Genomic DNA, 19,400 nt, shown 5'->3' with positions numbered 1-19,400 from the left:
TGTAAATTATTGGCTATTAGCCACTGCACACATGGACCACTTTATGACATAACCACATCTTGTTCATAAAAAATGTCACAATAATCTTACAGAACGATTGAGAGCTAGAGGATTATAAATATTTGTGATGCTAGGCTACACTGTAGTTCTAAGAACTATAGGCTTTTTAGGAAAGATGGCAACATAAACCACCAATTTTAAAGTTTTAATCATCATTCTTTTACCTTTTCTATATGGCTATGTCCAGGTTTTGTTAAGATTCAAATAGTAGGAACTCTCTGTTTAGTTCACTTACTAGATCATCTAGGCCCTAGGATATCTGACCACAAGAATTCCTATAAAGCTCAAGAACATTTTAGCACATGGTTTAATTTTAGTCCCATGGCCCCTTAAATTTAAAATTGGAAACAGTCAGCTTCAATTCATACATTAATGATGAACTTTCTCATAGATAGCAATTTAAATTTGTTTCTTTGGGGGATGTCACACATTAATCAATATAACAGAATCTTATCTACTTTCTTCCCCATACAACTTTCCACTCATCTCAACACACCCTTCACCCACCTTTTTGGCTCTTAATTTTCATAACCCAGTATGCTTAGTTTGTGATGGTAACATGCGCATGAGTTTAGGGTCATTTACTAGAATCCTAACAGAAAGTTCAGTCTCAAAAAAACCTTTTCATACTATAGACACTCTCTACTACCTATAGCTCACCAGTGTGTTGGAGTGGGTTCCTAAAGAAGATCTACTGATTCTTTGCCAGGATTTTCACTTGTTTGTTCTTGTGGAGATTTTGTCAAGTACCAGAAATACAACAGAAACATCTTGCTATAAAGAAGGCATTTCCAGAACTCCTTACCTGTTGTCTCTTAAATCCTTCTGCCACCTGTTCCAAGATGTTCCCTAAGCCATAATAATGAGAGGATTTGGTCAGATGTCGTATTTAAGTCAGAGCACTTAGTCTGTTCTTTTCAGAACTTTAAACTATTGTGCATTTCTTCCTTGACTTTTTTCTATTACATAAACAATCTTATATGACTAAGTTTGAGAGCAGTCTGTGTCTTTAGATATAAATATAAATATTTAGAAAGGCATTTGATACTATGATCACTTAGCAAAGTAACAATGGAATGTTATACTATGGGCCAGTTTCCATCCTCAGCTATGAGATATTCAACACACTAAGGCATGGAATATCTTCCTATTGATTAGGCTTCAAATCAAATCAGAAAGAATTTAGCATCATATATCTCCTAGCATCATTATTTGTATTATCCCATGTTCAAGTCTATACCATCACATAGAAAATAATTTAATTACATTTTTGTAGCTTTCTTTATAGTCATTGATCAATATGAGGGGTTTCCTTATTAAAACTTGTTTGTATATGCTCTCCATATATCAATATTTTTGGAATGTAATAATAGCATAGAATTTGTAGTGGAAGGCTGCAGTCAAATGAAATAATGTAAAAGTCTCCATTCCACTTCTCAGATACCACACAATTCAGTAAAAAATAATAACAAAAAGCAGAATTTCATGTGGAGAAATGGTTTATCACAACATTTCATTCAATAGAACTTAGGTCCAGATTTTATGTTCAAACTTTATTATGCAGCTTATTTTCTCCATTTTTCCATAAGAGCAAACTTCTTGTTTTAGCATAATATATTGTTACTACTAATATATTGTGATATTGCAGGCATGTTTGCTGTAGGAAATAAGTTAGTTATATTTAATGGATATTTTCATCTTTCAAATGTATGTTCCTAAACTTATGAAAAGAATTTATCTGTGGTTTGAACAAAATAATGTAGCACTTTGGGGCAAAGATGCAAAAAAGTAGCCCTGCACTTGAGGCCAAGATAGAGAAAATCTCCACAGCTACTGTAGCCTTGCCCCTGGTGCTTTGGTAGACAGGAAGGAAGGTGATCCAGACACTGCAGACCACCAGCATGCTGAATGTCAGGAACTTGGCTTCATTGAATGTGTCAGGCAGATTTCTGGCCAGGAAAGCTACAGTGAAGCTTGCCAGGGAAAGTGAGCCCAAATATCCCAGGACATAGTAGAAGGCAATAACTGAACCTTTGTTGCAGACAATCAAAATATGGTCATGTTCAGCATGTACATCCTCATCAACAAATGGAGGAGAAGTTCCCATCCAGATTCCACAGATAATCAGTTGGATCACAGTACACATGGGAATGATGAAGTTAGGTGCACCTGATGCCAGCAGCCATCTCATTCTTCTATCTGGAACAGTGATTTTGAATGCTAGTACCACAGTAATTGTCTTAGCCAAGACAGAAGATGTTGCCACAGTGAAGACAATTGCAAACGTTATCTGCTGCAAGATACAGGTGGCCATATGTGGATGCCCAATATAGAGCAAAGGACAGAGAAAACAAAATATGAGGGAGATGAGGAGGACATAGCTGAGAACTTGGTTGTTGGCCTTGACTATGGGAGTATCTTGATACTTGAAAAGAATAGCTAGAATAGCAGCTGTAAGAGAAGAGAAACACAGAGCCAAGCCAACCAGACACATTCCCAAGGGATCTTCATAAGCCAGAAAGGTCACAACTTTTTTGAGGCAGTGAGTTTGTTTTGCATTGCTGTACTGATCATCTGGACACTTCAAACAATGATCCATGTCTAATATAGGAAGGGAATTACTTTCAGTTTTAATTTTTCCCTAATATTCATGATACATGATGATACATGACACATTAATGCATTAGGAAGTCATAGCTAAATTTTATTTACCTCTTGTGGTATATAGAAATTAAATGTGTTTGATGCATAGAATTTAATTTAATTTTTATTGTCTTTCATCTGAATGCAATAGTTTTGCTAAAATAATCTTATGTATGTACATTTATAAACAATAATGTATTTTTAAATAATGTTTAGGTAGCCCCAGTAACCTACCTTGGATTGAATCACTCATGATAAAACACATTTGTTATTCATAGATTTTGTAATTAAGCAAAAGAAGAACTGATAATGAGCTAGTTTATAGCATTTTATAATTTATCTATCAGCAACAAATTAGTTCCTACATATAAATGACCTAATGGGGCTCCTTGGACATCAAATTCCACCTACTCCATTGCTGTGGGATGTTCTGTATGGCAAATATGTTAATAAATAAAACACTGATTGACCAGTAGGCAGACAGGAAGTATAGGTGGAACTAACAGAGAGGAAAATTAAGGGAACAGGAAGGGAAGGAGGAGACTGCCTGTAGCTGCCGCCAGGACAAGGAAGATGGAAGGTACCAGTAAGCCATGAGCCACGTTGCAAACTATAGATTAATAGAAATGGGCTGAATATAAGAGTAAGAGCTAGACAATGATAGACCTGAGCTAATGGCCAAGCAGTTTAAATAATATAAGCATCTGTATGTTTATTTTATAAGTGGGCTAAGGAATTGCCAGGGCTTGGCATGACCAAGAGAGAAAACTCTCCAGCTACACTCCATATCTCAGAAAGAACCTACATTATGATAACAGTATAATAACGATGTTTAAAATATTTGTGCTTGCACACTTAGTAAAGTCTTCCCACCTCATCAAGGAAACATCTTTGAGGCAGAGACTACTAGAGAAAAATCACAATCAGTTAAAATGTAGATGTGTGGAACCAAGTACAAAGGATACATCTATTATAATATCCTGTCACTTAAGGCTCAGAAAAAAAAATGTAGAAGACGGTGATGGAAAGATTGTAAGAGCTAGGGGATCAGGGAGCTTGATGTGAGTCAGTGTCTCCAAGAAATGTCACAAGCTACAGTCACAAAATCTCACCAACATGATTGCTGACATTAAACTGAACAAGTATAAAAACAATAGGCATGGCAAAGTGGATGGGGGAAAGACCATCAGGCCCCAAGCATACAGAGAGTACTACAGGCATCAAAGGGATATTGAGAGCGGACAAATTGTTTCCTAGAGTAAACCATGCCAACTGATTGTTTCTGGAAAACAAAATGGTCAGCCCTGAAAACATACAAGTAATAATGTACAGACTGATATACAGTATAATAAATAAAACATATGCAAACAACAACAATTAATGAGAAAAGAGGCCATGGATTTGAATGAGAGTCAGAAGGTCTTTATAGGAGGTTTTTGAGGAAGGATAGGGAATGGAGAATGATATAACTGTATTTTTATATTAAAAATTTTAAAAAGCAAAGAAGCATAAACAAAAGCCAGCAATGTCAAGGAATGCAGAAATAACATGAGCAAATTAACACCGAATTCTCTACATTTCAAGAGTATCATATTTAGTTTGCATATTTTCTGCAAATTTTACAAATTTCTATAGAATTTGACCTTTCAATGCTCCCAAGTTTACAGTACTTAATAAGAAAACATCAACATCAAGATAATATTCTATATCTCAAGGACATAATTTTGAAAGCTAGTACTGGATGACATTGAGACCTTGCTTGCATTTGTATCTTTGTAATTTATGCCAAATTATATTAATTTTTCTTTCAATTGCATTGATCCAACAGAAAAAAATGAAAGATGATGTTTCCATTCCAGTACTTAGTCTATCCATCAAAAATTTACATTTGGCCGGGCAGTGGTGGCGCATGCCTTTAATCCCAGCACTCGGGAGGCAGAGCCAGGCGGATCTCTGTGAGTTCGAGGCCAGCCTGGGCTACCAAGTGAGTCCCAGGAAAGGCGCAAAGCTACACAGAGAAACCCTGTCTCAAAAAACCAAAAAAAAAAAAATTTACATTTGGCTTCAGTTTTTAGATTCTCTATGATATTGCTAAGCAATGTCATCTAAACAGTTGATTGGAAGCATTCTAATACATTACTTTTTTTAATACTCTTTTTACTTAATTATAAAAATGTTATATTTATTTATTTGTATGGAAAATATGTTCTACTCTTATACAGTACACCCTTACTATACTTTCCCCTTCCTCAACTTGTCCCTTGGTTTTCTAAGTAAGAGAAAGGGAATTTAATAAAATTGAGCACAGTAACTTTGTGTTCATCCAACAAAAAAGTCAGTACATTTGAACACTTATTTGAATTTGATATATATGTGAGAATGACATTTTAATCATACAATTTTTATTTTCTTTCTATTCATTTTTATAGTCAAGTAGCTTACTTTCTTGCATTATTCATTGGGTTTTATAGTCAAATATGTTTATTATTTTAGAGTAATTTATAAAACATCTGTACTACTTCTTCAAAATCCTCATGTTCAGTTCTTATAGGGTATCATTTACATGCTCATCTGGCTCTAAATGAAATTGTCAGTTAATTGTTTAGCTATTTCTTATAGCTACTACAGTTATTAATTCCAACCTTCTGTTATCTGATAGACTACCAAAAACAAAGTTTTCAAATTTCTGTACCTCAAGTTTGATTTCACCATGTATTTACTTAAAAAGTCTCTTTGCTTTACATGTTCTGAACACTATAATAAAATCTTTATTTCAAGTTCAATATCATAGCATCCAAACTCTCCTGTGAAACAGAGTAGGACTGCAAATACAAACTACCAATGATTGAATTGATCTATAATAGTAAATAGTACAAAAAGGAGTGTTTCTTTAACATGATACAACATCACTGAGCATTCACTCCTTATTAGAAACCCATGGGGGGAGTACTGGAAACATAAGTATATACAGTATGTAACTTAAATTAACTGAAAAGTAGATAAAACTTATTACAAAGTGCTGAATAATGGAATGAAGATGAGATTCAAGAGTAATCATTAGTGCTCTAAAGTAATGTCCCAGAGTAAATACTATGTTCATGGGTCCTAGAACAGTGACACAAAACTGTACTTTAAAAGATAGAGAGTATATTATTCCAAATAGCAGTTTCACTGATGCTTTCAACTTCATAGTGAGATTCAACTTCTCCTTTCTCCCGAAGGACTCTTTGAAAACTACATAAATATGGGAGAAAATAAACTATCTGTTGATTATTTTTGTAAATCATATTCTTACTTGTCATATTGGAAATTTCATTTTCTGGACAGGGGTTACATTCAAAACAGCAGATGGCTTTTCCCTCCTGAGGGGATTTTCTGTGTCCAGGACTGCAGGGTCTACTGCATATAGAGGGTGGAGTCTGAGGAAAATCAGATACATTTTAGACACAAAGAGTTTTTATTGTAAGTTGCAAAAGCTGCAGCGATTCACAACATGGCCCAGTGAAAATCCTCCCATTAAACCTATACAGCATATTATAAATTAAAATTTCATTGCCTTAAAGATAAATATTATTAATGTATGGTGACTATATATATACATATATATGTGTGTATATATGTTATATATATATATATATATATATATATATATATATATATATATAATGAAATACAGAGAGACACAGAGAAGGAGAGACAGACAGAGAGACAAAGAGAGAGAGAGAGAGAGTATAGAAGAGTGGAAATGAGTATAAATGAGTAAATGTCAAAACCTATTATCCCAATGATGAAGCATGCTGTTTTAGAGTATTTGTGCTACATGTAAATCATTTGAGTTAAGACCAAATTACCTGTCTAAAATCAGTAGCCCACTCTATCTTTTCATCTGATATGCACAATTTTTGATCTTTTGGAGAATGTCCAGAAAACTCTCCTATTTTCACTTTAAGTCCAAAGTGTTGGTTAAAATCTGTGATATAGAAAATGTCATACTCTGTATCCTGTTTTGTCTTCTGGTTCATGTTCACTAGGTCTCCAGCAGGATTTACAAATTGTATGTTCTTCAGAAGAGAGAACATCTAAAACACATTTGTCATTTTAGTTTCAACTATGGCTTCACAGTAGGACAGAAGATATAAATTATACAATGCTGGTAATTTTCATTTGCCTCTCCTAAAATTAACTTCATTAGAAGTACTCAGTAATAAATAAAAGAAATTACATATAGACCTAAAGTTTCACTACATTTTAAAGTTAAAATATTTTCACTGGAATTGATATGTTAAACCATCCCACCTAAATTCTATGCTTATATAATAGAGACACACTCTCTATTTCATCTTGCCAACATAGTTATTTGAACATAACCTGGGAAACTGGGTTCCTTAATAGTTCAAAAAGTGGCTGTATTACCAGTATTTGTAACATGAATTGCTAGACGGTCCTATTAATAAAAACCTGGAGCCAGACATTGGGGTGGATGCTGAAAGATCAGAGAAACAAAATAAGCCACAGCCACCAGCTACTAACTTACCAACTCCATGAATCCTCTGACTGAAATCCTCAGCCTCAAGAGTATGAGTTCCTTTTTCCTCATACCTTATATACCTTTCTGTGTCCTGCCATATTACTTCCTGGAATTAAAGACATGTGTCCTCCCCAAGCAAAGACATGAGATCTTAAGCACTGGGATTAAAGGTGTGTGCCACCATGCCTGGCTCTATTCCCACTGTGGTCTTGAACTCACAGAGATACAGATGGATGCCTTGACTGAGTGATAGGATTAAAGGTGTGTGCCACCATGCCTGACCTCTATGTCTAATTTCATGGCTGGTTCTGTTCTGTGATACCCAGATAAGTTTTATTGAGGTGCACAAAAAAATATCACCATAAGTGTTATCTGGAACCTATTTATTATGATGATGAGCAAAATTTTGATCATATAAAAAAGTCATTTTCTTGTTATAATTTGAGAATTTCATGAAAAATGTTTTTCTTCCAAATGTTAAAGGCATAATCCTCATGTATGTGCTTGAAATTTTCTCAACAAAATTTCTTCACTTAGAATGTAAAATACAAACTTGTGTGCCACTATCAGCTGTATCATAATTTATGACACTAACATGATCTTCATCACATGCAGTGAAAGAGTCCAGAAATAATGCATCTAGAGAAAGGTTTGTAGTTTGCATGCATTTAAAATCCTTGGTTACCTTTAAGAATGTCATCTCTATGACATACAGGCTATTCAACGAATGACTCATTACCTGCCAGGCGTCAAATTCCAGCCCTTTCCCAGGATTCTCTGACCATATATCTACTTGTTGCAGAAGCATCTTATGGAGTGAGTGGGCCACAGCATACACAGCATTATATAAGTTATAACTTGAATCACTCATGGATATTCCAAACTTGTGGCTAAATATCCACTTCAATAAAGTTGTGGTAGAACAATTGTTCAGTTTCTTGCAATTAGATGATGACAAAGAACAATTAAAATAAATCCACCATAGTCTAACAAATGAAATTTCATTACTGTAATTTGAAGGGTGCACTGTCTGCATAAATTGTTTAAAACCAGACATCTCAGAAATCTGATGTGAAAACATGAGTGTACCATGGAAGGAGTTAAGCAAGAAATCTCCTTTAATTGTGATCCTATCAAATTGTGACATACTGACCCAGATTCTCCTAATTTCTCCAGATTTCCATAGTATAAAGTTCCATTGTAAATTAGAGTCTTTATCTCCATAAACAATCACAACTTTTGCTGATGACATCATAATCTGGTTATAATACTGTTTAAACATTTTAAAGTATGAAAAATTGTCATTTGTGATAATACTCACAAATGCTAAACAGACAATGTTCCTTTGCATCTCCTCTCTCAATTCAGAAAGAAATTGAATTCCACGGTCTTCATCTGAAATGATCACTCCCACCCAGTTCCATCTGAAATAAACCAGTAGGGATACCATGGCTAGTGGCAGAGATGTGTCCTTGGGAGACATCTGGTAGAGATAAGGAAACTGTTCATGGACATTCAGGAGAGGTTGAAAATGACCATAGTAGAGCTGAAGGACATAGAACATAGGCACCGTATGAGTAAGATAGAAGGACTAATGATTGGTCTAAGATCTAAATGTAGTAAGCAAATACTGGGGGTTTCAGAAATTTTGAATACTTCACCTCATTTTTAAAATCATATATAGTTTCCCTTGGTTATCAAAAAACTACAGATAAACTAAGTTTTATGGTAACATTTTTTTTTCTATTTCTGCTGACCTTCATGTGTATTTGTGACAAAGTTGTTATGTTTTCTGCAGAAAGTATCTGAGCTTTTATACTTGATGGAACAGAACATATATAAATCCAGTCTCTCTGAGTTTTAACCTTTTTGATATTCAGAAAGTCAACTTGAATGGGACAGTGTTTCATTAAAAGTAACCCACCCCAACTTACCTGTGGAGTTCTGGACATGTACAGGAATGGCCCAAGGGTTGCAGGAAGTACCCACATGGGTCCTGTAAGTACAATTAAATATTTTCTCTGATTTCTGCAGTAGTAGTTAGGAAAGTTTTCACTTCTTTTTGCAGATAAACCAGATCTCTTCTGATCAGCTATCAGGTTACATTTGATGTTAACTAGCAGAGAAATGTTTGGTAAAATATGAGGATTCCTATTGATTTCTTCCATGGCAAAATAAAGAGAGAAAATCAAGTGGACATTCTTCGGTGTCAACCTGAAAACAGAGCACACTATTCATGAGAGAAAAGGTTCCAATCATGACAATTTTAAATCACACACAATGTGAGGATAGCACTGAATTCTTGTTTACATTTTTGAACCATTGCTATGGTGACAAAAATCCTATTACTTTGTTGTATGATGATGTGAGAACAGTGGGAGAATATTAGGAATATTCAAGATTTTTTTTTTGGGGGGGGGAGTGTGGATTTTATACCAATGCGATCGAATCTGTTTTTTCAAGTTTTCTATATTTCCATCCTGTTTTCTGTAAACATTTTGAAATGCATGCATGCCATTTAATTACTAGAAAAGATTGTACTGTTAACATTAAATCTGCCCATGCCTTCAGTGTATATTTCTAACATTTAACATGTGGAAAATAAATAGATATTATCTGCAACCTAGAATTTTATACTTCTATACAGAGGAGTCCTGGATAATGTTATGGTATTTTTAAAGGTATGAAGACAAGGTAGCCAAATATGTTTGTGTCAAGAGCTCTGAAAAAAAGAGGGACTCATAGGTAATGCAAAGAGCATAATAATTCTTATACTCTCCTTCCCCCTTCACATACTTTCCTATCTTCATTTTGTATTTGAGGATGTGCAATATTGAGTGTTATATGATTGGATATAACTATACCTGATTCTAGTTAGGAATGAGCTCCCTTCTATTTAAATATATAGATGACTTTCAACTTATATGCTCAGCTTGGTATTACAGACCTGGCCCTGGGTTCAAGTTGCATTATATTTGTCCTAATTGATCCTGATTTATATATTTACTCTCTTTCATTTAAGGTATTTCAATTGTATGTAACTGTTTTGATATAGTTTTTATACAGATTGATCTTATTTAACAATAACTGCTCATTTCAGGTTGTTGTTTATGAGTGTTTTAGGTATTGACTCATCCATATGTTTTTATTGCTTTGTGACTAAATACATATTCAAGTAACTAGACATAACTTGTGGCTGTGAAACTGGAATGGAGTTGACTGAACCATTTATGTTTCCCATAATTTTCTAAAGCCAAAAAATCCGTTTCAAACATGAGCATAAGAAAATTATGGGACACATATATTGTACTCTACATCCTAGTAAGGAGATCCATGTATATTATATGGAAATCTAAAATAGTATAAACTTCTTAATATATATATATATATATATATATATATATATATGTATATATATATATATATATATATATATATTAAGGCAATCTAAATTAAATTGACAAATAACAGTTAAGACCACACCATAACCATACAGACAGGTTTTGTCACCAAAGGAAACTTCCAATACTAGGAATCGGTTATATTTTATTAAATAGATAGCCAAAGGGACAACATAGGGACTCTCCAAAAGCACAGGCTGTTACAAAGGTTATAGGCTCCTCTCTATAAACTGAGGATAAGGCCCTGTGTCTGCAGATGACCTACACAGCTGATGAAGAAATCAAGCTGGTTCCTACCTAGAGCATTTATGCCTACTAACTACTGCCCATAGTACTCAAAGTTCTCTGAAAACCAGGCAAGGTAAACACAAACCTAAACATTTACAATGGTGACTGCCTGCAAGATGTGCTAATGAAACAGTGGCGCGAAGCTGGTGGGAATAATCAAAGAGAAAATGATTTGGTTTAGGTCCATTCCAAGAGACTAAATACATGTATGACACTGAACTGCTTGCCAAGAACCTGACAATAGATAGGTCAGGGACCTAGGGTAGAATGAAAGACGACTACTCTGACATAGGAACAAAGCCATAAAATGACTCCTGACATCATTCTGCTATAGTCATAGAAGTTTTCCTTGCTTACACATCATCAAAATTGTACCTTCCTCCAGTATATGTAGATAAATACCAAGGCATACAGCTGGTCAATGTGCAGAGACTGAGAGTCCTTGCACCATGTGTAAATGTGGTGTCTCCATCAAATCCACCCCACCCCCACAGGGTTTAAGGAACCTTATGGCAATGGAGGTGGAAAGATTGTAAGAATCAGAGTAGACAGAGAACACAAAGGAAAGAAGGCCTTCTATGCTCAGGACAGACGCACATAAGAACTCTCAGAGGCTGTGGCAACATGCACAGGAGCTGCATGGCTCTGGGCCAGATGGAGTCTATTTGCTTAGAGGAGAAGTGGACAAATGCTCTTACCCTAAATTCAGGAGATATCTCCTAACAATATCTACTTACAAGTAAAAATTTAGTTCTTTCCAATAGAGTCTCACTGGGGCTACAAACCACCTTTAGGGCAGGTCCAAGTCCCAGCAGTAGATGGCCATTACAAAATAAAATCAATGGCATCTTTGGAGGTTTGTTGTATCATAATATTTTTTTCAGGACTTTAAAAATTATTTTGAGCTACACATCCATTACATTTATGTTATGGCTTCCAGTTTTGGGTTTTTATGGAATTCCTGTGTGTAAGAATGTGTGTGTCTCCTTATCTATATGTGTATCTCATTCTTTTTATTTCTTCTGTTTATCTAATAATGTTGTCCTACTTTTATTTATTTGTGTTTATTTTATTTTATTTTTAACTGTTATTTAAATGAGTCTTTTATTTCTAAAAAGAGAAAAAAAAGGTTTCATGTTCAGATAGGGAAGATGCAGAGGATTTTTCAGGAGTTGGGGAGTGAAAACCATAATTAGTATACAACATATATAAAATGCATTTTTAGTAAAATATGCAAGGGATATATGTTTGTTCTGTGCTGTTATGTATATGGACATGGAAAAACATTATGTTAAGTAAAAAAAAAAGCATAAATGTGCAAAGAGCAGATTATCTCATTCATATGAAAAGCCCAAATGGAACTCTATGGGATAGAACATAGATTTAGAAATAGGCAGGAATGAAGGGGTAAAAAGATGAGAGCTAAAGGGTACATTATCATGATTTCTAGTGAAATGTTCTAAATATTTTGATCTTGACTGTGGTGATGGATGCACACATTTGTCTATGTTGCATTTATTCTTTTAAAGGAGTAGACCATAAAACATGTCTTAACAGAAACAAAAATAAACTTCAAACAAATTAGCCATTTTAGATTTGTGTTTTTTCCTTTTTGGAGTCATATCTTTTATTTGCATGGAAATTATATCAGTCAATCAATTTATATTGAAAGTTTTCTATATAAAATCTTCAATATTTTACTGTTTTATAGTTAAAAAATTACCCACTGTTACTTTGTGCCATTGTCAATGATGCTACATTTTCTCATGTCCTTAGGAAGCCTCTACTTATCAGTCATGGTTATTGTTTTTAATCTGTGGAAAACCTGGAGTTTATCAGATGAGGTTTATCTCTGAAATTCAGCACAATAACTTCCACATCCATCTACAAAAATGAAGTGACATTGGGAAATCTCAAACTAGAAGGCTTTACTTAGTCACAAGACTCTTATCATTCTATATAAAATCACTATATTTAGAAACGAGAAAGAAATATACTCCAAATTTTTCTCCACCGAGAAGATAACTAGAAACTAGACCAATATTGGCAATTGATAGCTACTGAAAGATGGAGAGCCAGTTTTTACTGCTTTTTATGATTATAACACCTTGGTTGTTAACCATTGGCCAGTAGAAGGACATATATCCAAGAGCATATGAGTAATACAAATTGGACTTGATACAGAACAAAAAAAAGAAACAAGCAGGATGGTTGGAAAAGAGGCATGAATCTAGAGAAGTTATTGGAAGGGCATGAATATGATCATAATGCATTCCGTAAAATCCTCAAATGAATTACAAAATTTTATATAGATAACACAGTTGGGGTAGTTATGTCAGAAAATAAGTGAATCCTTCCTGCATTGTTCAGGTAGGCTCACAGTTTGGAGATTTGACTCAATCTGAATGGAGATTGATTGGTTGCTTTTGTTCCCTCTCATCTCTATACATCCATATGAGAAATATGTATTACTAAAAATATTTACCTCATTGTTCGGATAAACAAAAGAAAATTATAGGCAGAATTGGGAACTAAATTCCAGTAGAGATTATACAAACAAATAACTTAATTTCCTGTTTATTGCATTATATACATACAGTGCTGATGTGAAGATCAATAATATGCAGTACAAGCATTTGTGTATCCCTCACATTTAATCTACAAAAATGTTGGAAATGTAGAGAGTAAATACATATAATAAGCTTACTTTTCTTTTTTCTATGAATCAAATTCCAACTTACAGAGAATAATGGATGCCATGAAGAGGATCCTTTGCTCAGTCACAGAGAAATTCTAATTATGTAAGTCAACAGAGGAATTGGATTATTTGAAATTCTGTTTGTTAAATGAAACACCTAAGTGTTCATTCAACTCAGCAGGGTTGTAAAATGATCAGACACAGCATAAACAAACAATCCTCCTGACAAATTACAGCTGATGATAGCTATGAAAATCAAGAGCATATACCGAATAAATGGAACATACTTTTTGTTTTTAGGTTAAAATGAATACATATACATTAAGTTTATATTAAATCTTCCAAGTTAACATGAATAAATTCCTGATGTTCTATAAAGCCTATGAAAACAAATGACAGGACAATTGTATCATTTCTTCATTATGACATAGAACAATAGTAGAAATAGTCTGACAAAATATATTTTATTTTCCCTAAAATTCATGTTCCTGTTGCCTTAACCTTGCTATTCACAAATAACTAAATGATCACCTTAAAGCTTTTACTACTGGGTACATAGAGAGAATGTTTTTTCAGAATACCAATATTTTCACACAGGAGTCTCTTTTGAGGTGGTGAATATGTATTTAGTTTTGCTAAATATCATTCGTCATGGCCATATTTCATATAGTTATATTTTATTCACAATGATCTGATATTATATCACTATTTAATTATATAAAACATCTTGTAGGTGCATTAATCATCCAATATTTTTCCTCTATAAATTCATTTGCTTTGTTAACTGTGATATTATGTTTCTAATCATTGTAGAATCATCCAAATATTGCTCAGAAAATAATATTGAATAGCCATAAAACATACACTGCACTGTTGTCATAATACACGAAGAGAAATGTACACCAATATGGAAACATGCTTTCTATGGAATAGAAATTAAGAAATTTAAATACAACAATCCTACTTTACAGTGAACATACATGTAAATGTAGGATTTAATAAAAAGGTCAGGACCATATTTTACAAGTGAGGCATTTATGCCTCCATGTGTCATTTTCTATGCTAATCAATTATTTGTATTGGTAAAAATGCAAAGGAGTCTAGAAAGAAAACATTTGCTTTGCCATTTTCTTTCTTACTCATAAGTTGGAGAAATTAAAACATTTCTCTGGACCTCTCTCATCTTGTATCATGTAAATATGTAAGCATAGATGTAGAAAGATGCTGCAATTTCAACTATCAGAAGTTTAGACATGAAATTTCTCATCATCTTAAAATATAAGATCCCATCACTGAGGCATATTCATTCATTAGCTGATGAATTTTGAAAGTGAATGAGATGAAATAAAAACATCATCTTCTTGACGTTCAGGACACAACTTGCCTGCAATGTGGGGATAATCATGGGCTTGTGGGAGGCATGACATAGATATTGCTGAAAATTTTTTATTTAAATCCCCCCTTCTTTCTTCCTCATTTGTATCTAATTATTTGGATGTCTAGGTCATCTTCTCCATGTCCCATGTTACCATGAATATTGCTTTCATAACTATTATATAATCACTTACCCTTCACTCCACATTCTCCTTCCAACCTAAGGATGTTTTTGATAAACAGATCAGTATCAATACTAAGATATTGCTTAAGTTCTACTGTAGTTTTTCATTTCTTCTGAGATGTCTCTATTATACAGGCACACACTTTCTCCTGTTTTGATTTTCATACTAAGATATAGTATTAAAATTGATTATAACCTTTATCTGAAATTGAAAACTTCACTGTGATTATTATCACACATATACAATACCACTTTTTGAGATGTGTTCTTCACTAAACATTTAGAATTTTTGACATTTTTCCTATCAAACTCCAAGAGACATTGTAGCAATGTCCTCAGCTGAAATCTCAACCAGTAACTTCATTGATAAAGTAAAATTGTGACCAAATATAAATCAAAGATTGTGTAGTGCACTCGTCCTCACAATAAACAATCTCATTTTATATAGTTAGTGAAGGAGGAGAAAGATATTTAAATGTGCATTAAAGGTAATAGATGAAAGAATATGCAGCAAAAATGAGACATACATATTTGAAATCAATAAATGACATTTGGCCTAGGAAAACTTGGATGAATTTGTAACCTTAGTACTACTCTCTCAACTGTTAGCACTACTGCAGGCAACACCTTTTTCCTAACACTTTAAAAGGGAAATAGGAAGCCACTGATTGCAGGAGCACCATCTATTCTAACAAAAGAACAAATTGCTTACTGGAGTATGCTAGATGGATGTGACATGTGTTTCTAATAAGAATTTGAGAAAAATCCTGACATTGTTTGCTTAACAAAAATGTGGCTGTGCTTTTATTATTATTATTTTAAGAGATTAAAATATAATCAGTACACTATGGAAATTCAACTAATCTAGCATAATTGACTAAAGTAGCTATTCTCTACTAAATTATGGTGTTCCTTTTGTTGCTATGTGGTTAATTGTATACAGGTGGGCCTTTTTCTGGACTCTGTTCTGAATTTTGGTTGATTGAAAAGCTGTGTTTTTCACATCAAGCTTTCAAGCCTCAATAAATCCACTTTGCTTCACTTTAGCAACTGCAGAACTTTTATTGAGCTTGGTATAGTTATCTACTTAAGGAATAGAAAGCCATCCCTCTTCCTGTTAAATAGAGTGTGAAGTGGCTAGAAGTGGGACGTTCTGCCAAGATTCTCTTACAGGAGAGACATAATTCCTTGGCTTCTGGGCATATTGTCAACATATGGCCCTTAGTGACCAGCTGTCCTAGAGAATGCTGAAGAGAACCATCTTTCAAAAGTCACATCTCATGCTGTGGCAAACAGTCAAACATGAAGTGACTTTAACCTGCTGAGAGCTTGTTGTAATTACTTGCTGAAGAGCATAAGAGGCAAGAGCACTACAAAGATGAATAGGACTTTTTCTGCATCTCTGTTTTGTAATAGTTATCCTCTAGATTGAAACCTTCTATCCTTCAGGGAAGATCCTCAAAGTGAAAAAGAAACAGCTTAAAATAGCACCCGGAAGTCCCAGAAACTGACCAGATTCACTAGGCCCCTCCTTCCCTAAGAGTAAACAATAACGACCACCAAGGGTCACTTTCAGGTGAGACAAACTGGGAAGAAGACTCTGAGACCAGCACCTGGAAGAAGTAGAGACCAGTTGAGCTTCCTGGAAGGGACTTAGACCAACTGAGCTACCTGAAAAGGACACTCTACAACCTGTTGAGCTATCTGTAAGAAGAGCTGTGTGCTCTGGGTTTGCAGCTTTTGTGATCTGCCACTCATGCTGGGAGTAATTTCTGAGAACTCCTGAGAGTAACCCCTCATCCATACTCCTTAATTAATCCCAATAAAACTCATTGGGTCACAAAAAATATGGCTATGCATATGAAACTGAATATAGAAGAAAGGGCGGCATGAAATTCTCATAATGAACAGACATTGTGTTTCCACACATGAATTCAGGTGCAGGAGTCATAGAACACAGCAGTTGTGAATTTATGACAGATATTATTTGAGCAAAATCTCAGTACCTTTTTAATATATCTAACTAAAAGTTAGCACAGATAGACCAAAGTCCTCAGTGAAGGAATTGGGCATTCTATGCTTTAAAAAAAAAAACACTAGCAAACTAAAGAAAGACCACCTTATTGTAGTCTCTATGAAATAAACTAAAAGCAGTGCTTAGTACTATGTTTGTGAGGGGCATCACATGACAGCATTTGGGAATTGTCATATTTAAAGATTGTCCCTAGAAGCAAAGTTGACAGCATGGATCATTCATTCAGCTTCCAGCCTGGAATCTGTGGCTTGAAAAACACAAACAAGCTAACTCCTAAACCATCAAAAACAGGACAATAACCTTCAGTAAACATGAAATATATTTGGGTTATGTCCTAAAGAGAGGAGGAAAATAGACAGAAGACACACAGAATAATGGTCTACCTCTCAGAAGCCCTAGAATGTATCATCTACATGACAAACAAAAATTTTAAAGTGGAAGAGGCACTTACTGCTTATCAAGATTCCCACTGAAATAATCATTTTTCATGTATCTATGCTCTGTATAAATGGAAAAGAAACAATCAATGTCTTTATCTCCTTCTGGGTTTTTCTTGTCTTTCATTCTGAAAAAGCACACAGGGTCAGTCAAACTGCAGAGAAGTAAGGGAGGCTTCAGGACCAGGAAGATGAAGATCAAAGACAACATCTTTGTAATGTAGCTGAGAAGAGAGCCTGAGCAAAGTGCAGCATGAAGAGTCAGAGAGAAAGCCATATATCAATCATGTTTGAACACATCCATTTGTCACTTATAACTATTATAGTTACTGCTAAGGAATGCACGTATTCTCTCCGTACTTTACTTTTCAATTTGCTATTTGCCTCTGGGGGGTTCTTAAGCACTCTCTGGCCTTGGGCTCTGCATCTGAGTTCCTAAGTCCAGGTGACAATTAAGAGATAACAATTTCATTTATGATTATTCTTCCCCTCCATATCCCTTATGATTAGGAACATGTCGTTAGACACAATACCTCTTGGGCAAATTGCCTAACAAGCCAAGTTCACCAAACCAATTCTCTGATTATCATTTGTAGTAGTTGACTTGGATCACATCAGACATTCAATTTGAGTTTCGTGTCAAAAACAGTTCTTTCTAGACTGCAGTGATATTGTGTTTCCCAAAATATTGTGCACTTTAATTAACTTATCTGGGGTCAGAGGACAGAACAGCCACTAGATAGACATAGAAGCCAGAAAATGGTGGCACACACAACTTTAATTCTAGCATTCCAGGGTAGAGATCTGTCTGGATCTCTGAGTTCAAAGCCACACTGGACAGCCAGGCATGGTATCAAGACCCTTTAATCCCAGGAAGTGATGGCAGAAAGCAGAAAGATATAAAAGGTGTGAGGACCAGGAGCTAGAGCTGGTTAAGCTTTTGGGCTTTTGAGTAGCAGTTCAGCTGAGATCCATTTGGATGAGGACTCAGAAGCCTCCAGTCTGAGGAAACAGGATCAGCTGAGGAATTGGCAAGGTGAGGTGGCTGTGGCTTGTTCTGATTTTCTGATCTTCCAGCATTCACCCCAATACCTGGCTCTGGGTTTGTTTTTATTAATAAGACCTTCTAACAATTTTGTGTTAAACTAGACAGACCTATTACAGACATACAGGAAATATGACCAGTAATGTTCATGACATGAAGCAGTATCTTTACTGTCTGTTGCATAAGTATGTTCAAGTATGTCTTGTGCCTGATTGAATAATGTTTTGTCATTCTGTCTGAGAAGCTTCTGCATGGCAAAGTACAATGTCATTCAGACAATATAGTAGCCTACAGAATGAGAAAAACTTTCATCAAGTACACATCACATAGAAGAATAATAACCAAAATTTATAAATATCTCAAGATAATGCATATCAATAAAACAAATAACTCAAAAATGGACCACAAGCATAAACAGAAAACCCCAAAAGAGGAAACTCAAATTTCTGAGAAACTCTTAAAGAGAGTTTCACCATCGTTAGCAAACATGTAAATACAAATCCAGGCTACACTTCATCTTACACCTGTCCAAATAGCAAAGATCCACAACACAAGTGAAAGCAGAGCTGGTAGGAATGTTAAATAAGAAAAAGACTTGTACATTGCTGGTAGCCATGCAAAATCATAGAGCCACTGTGAAAGTCAGTGTGGCAGCTTGTCTGGAAGATGACAATCAGTCTACCTCAAGATCTAGCTAAACCATGCTT

At 34.7% G+C, this 19,400-nt stretch overlaps 1 protein-coding gene across 1 annotated transcript; it reads right to left on the bottom strand.

Moving 5' to 3' along the window:
* Positions 1–1,741: 1,741 nt before the first annotated feature.
* LOC114686438 (vomeronasal type-2 receptor 116-like) lies at positions 1,742–17,862 on the bottom strand. Its single transcript, XM_028861115.1, has 6 exons — positions 17,663–17,862; positions 9,166–9,445; positions 7,971–8,777; positions 6,555–6,782; positions 5,999–6,122; positions 1,742–2,661 (listed from the first exon to the last, which is right to left on the bottom strand). Exons 1-6 carry the CDS (start codon positions 17,857–17,859, stop codon positions 1,742–1,744), a joined length of 2,556 nt encoding a protein of 851 aa, XP_028716948.1. The 5' UTR covers positions 17,860–17,862.
* Positions 17,863–19,400: the final 1,538 nt, after the last annotated feature.

The sequence above is a fragment of the Peromyscus leucopus genome, chromosome 1, assembly GCF_004664715.2.
Source record: "Peromyscus leucopus breed LL Stock chromosome 1, UCI_PerLeu_2.1, whole genome shotgun sequence".
Classification (NCBI taxonomy): Eukaryota; Metazoa; Chordata; class Mammalia; order Rodentia; family Cricetidae; genus Peromyscus; species Peromyscus leucopus.
The sequence above is the reverse complement of the archived record's forward strand: the minus strand, read 5'-3'. Positions and strand labels throughout refer to the sequence as shown.

Excerpts from the sequence above, each read along its gene's own strand:
- LOC114686438 (XM_028861115.1), bottom strand. The coding sequence starts at position 17,859 with ATGTTGTCTTTGATCTTCATCTTCCTGGTCCTGAAGCCTCCCTTACTT. Across the intron at positions 9,446-17,662 it reads AGTGGGAATCTTGATAAGCA|GTTGACACCGAAGAATGTCC; the intron begins GTAAGTGCCTCT and ends CTCTGTTTTCAG. Across the intron at positions 2,662-5,998 it reads TGAAATTTCCAATATGACAA|ACATGGATCATTGTTTGAAG; the intron begins GTAAGAATATGA and ends TTCCTATATTAG.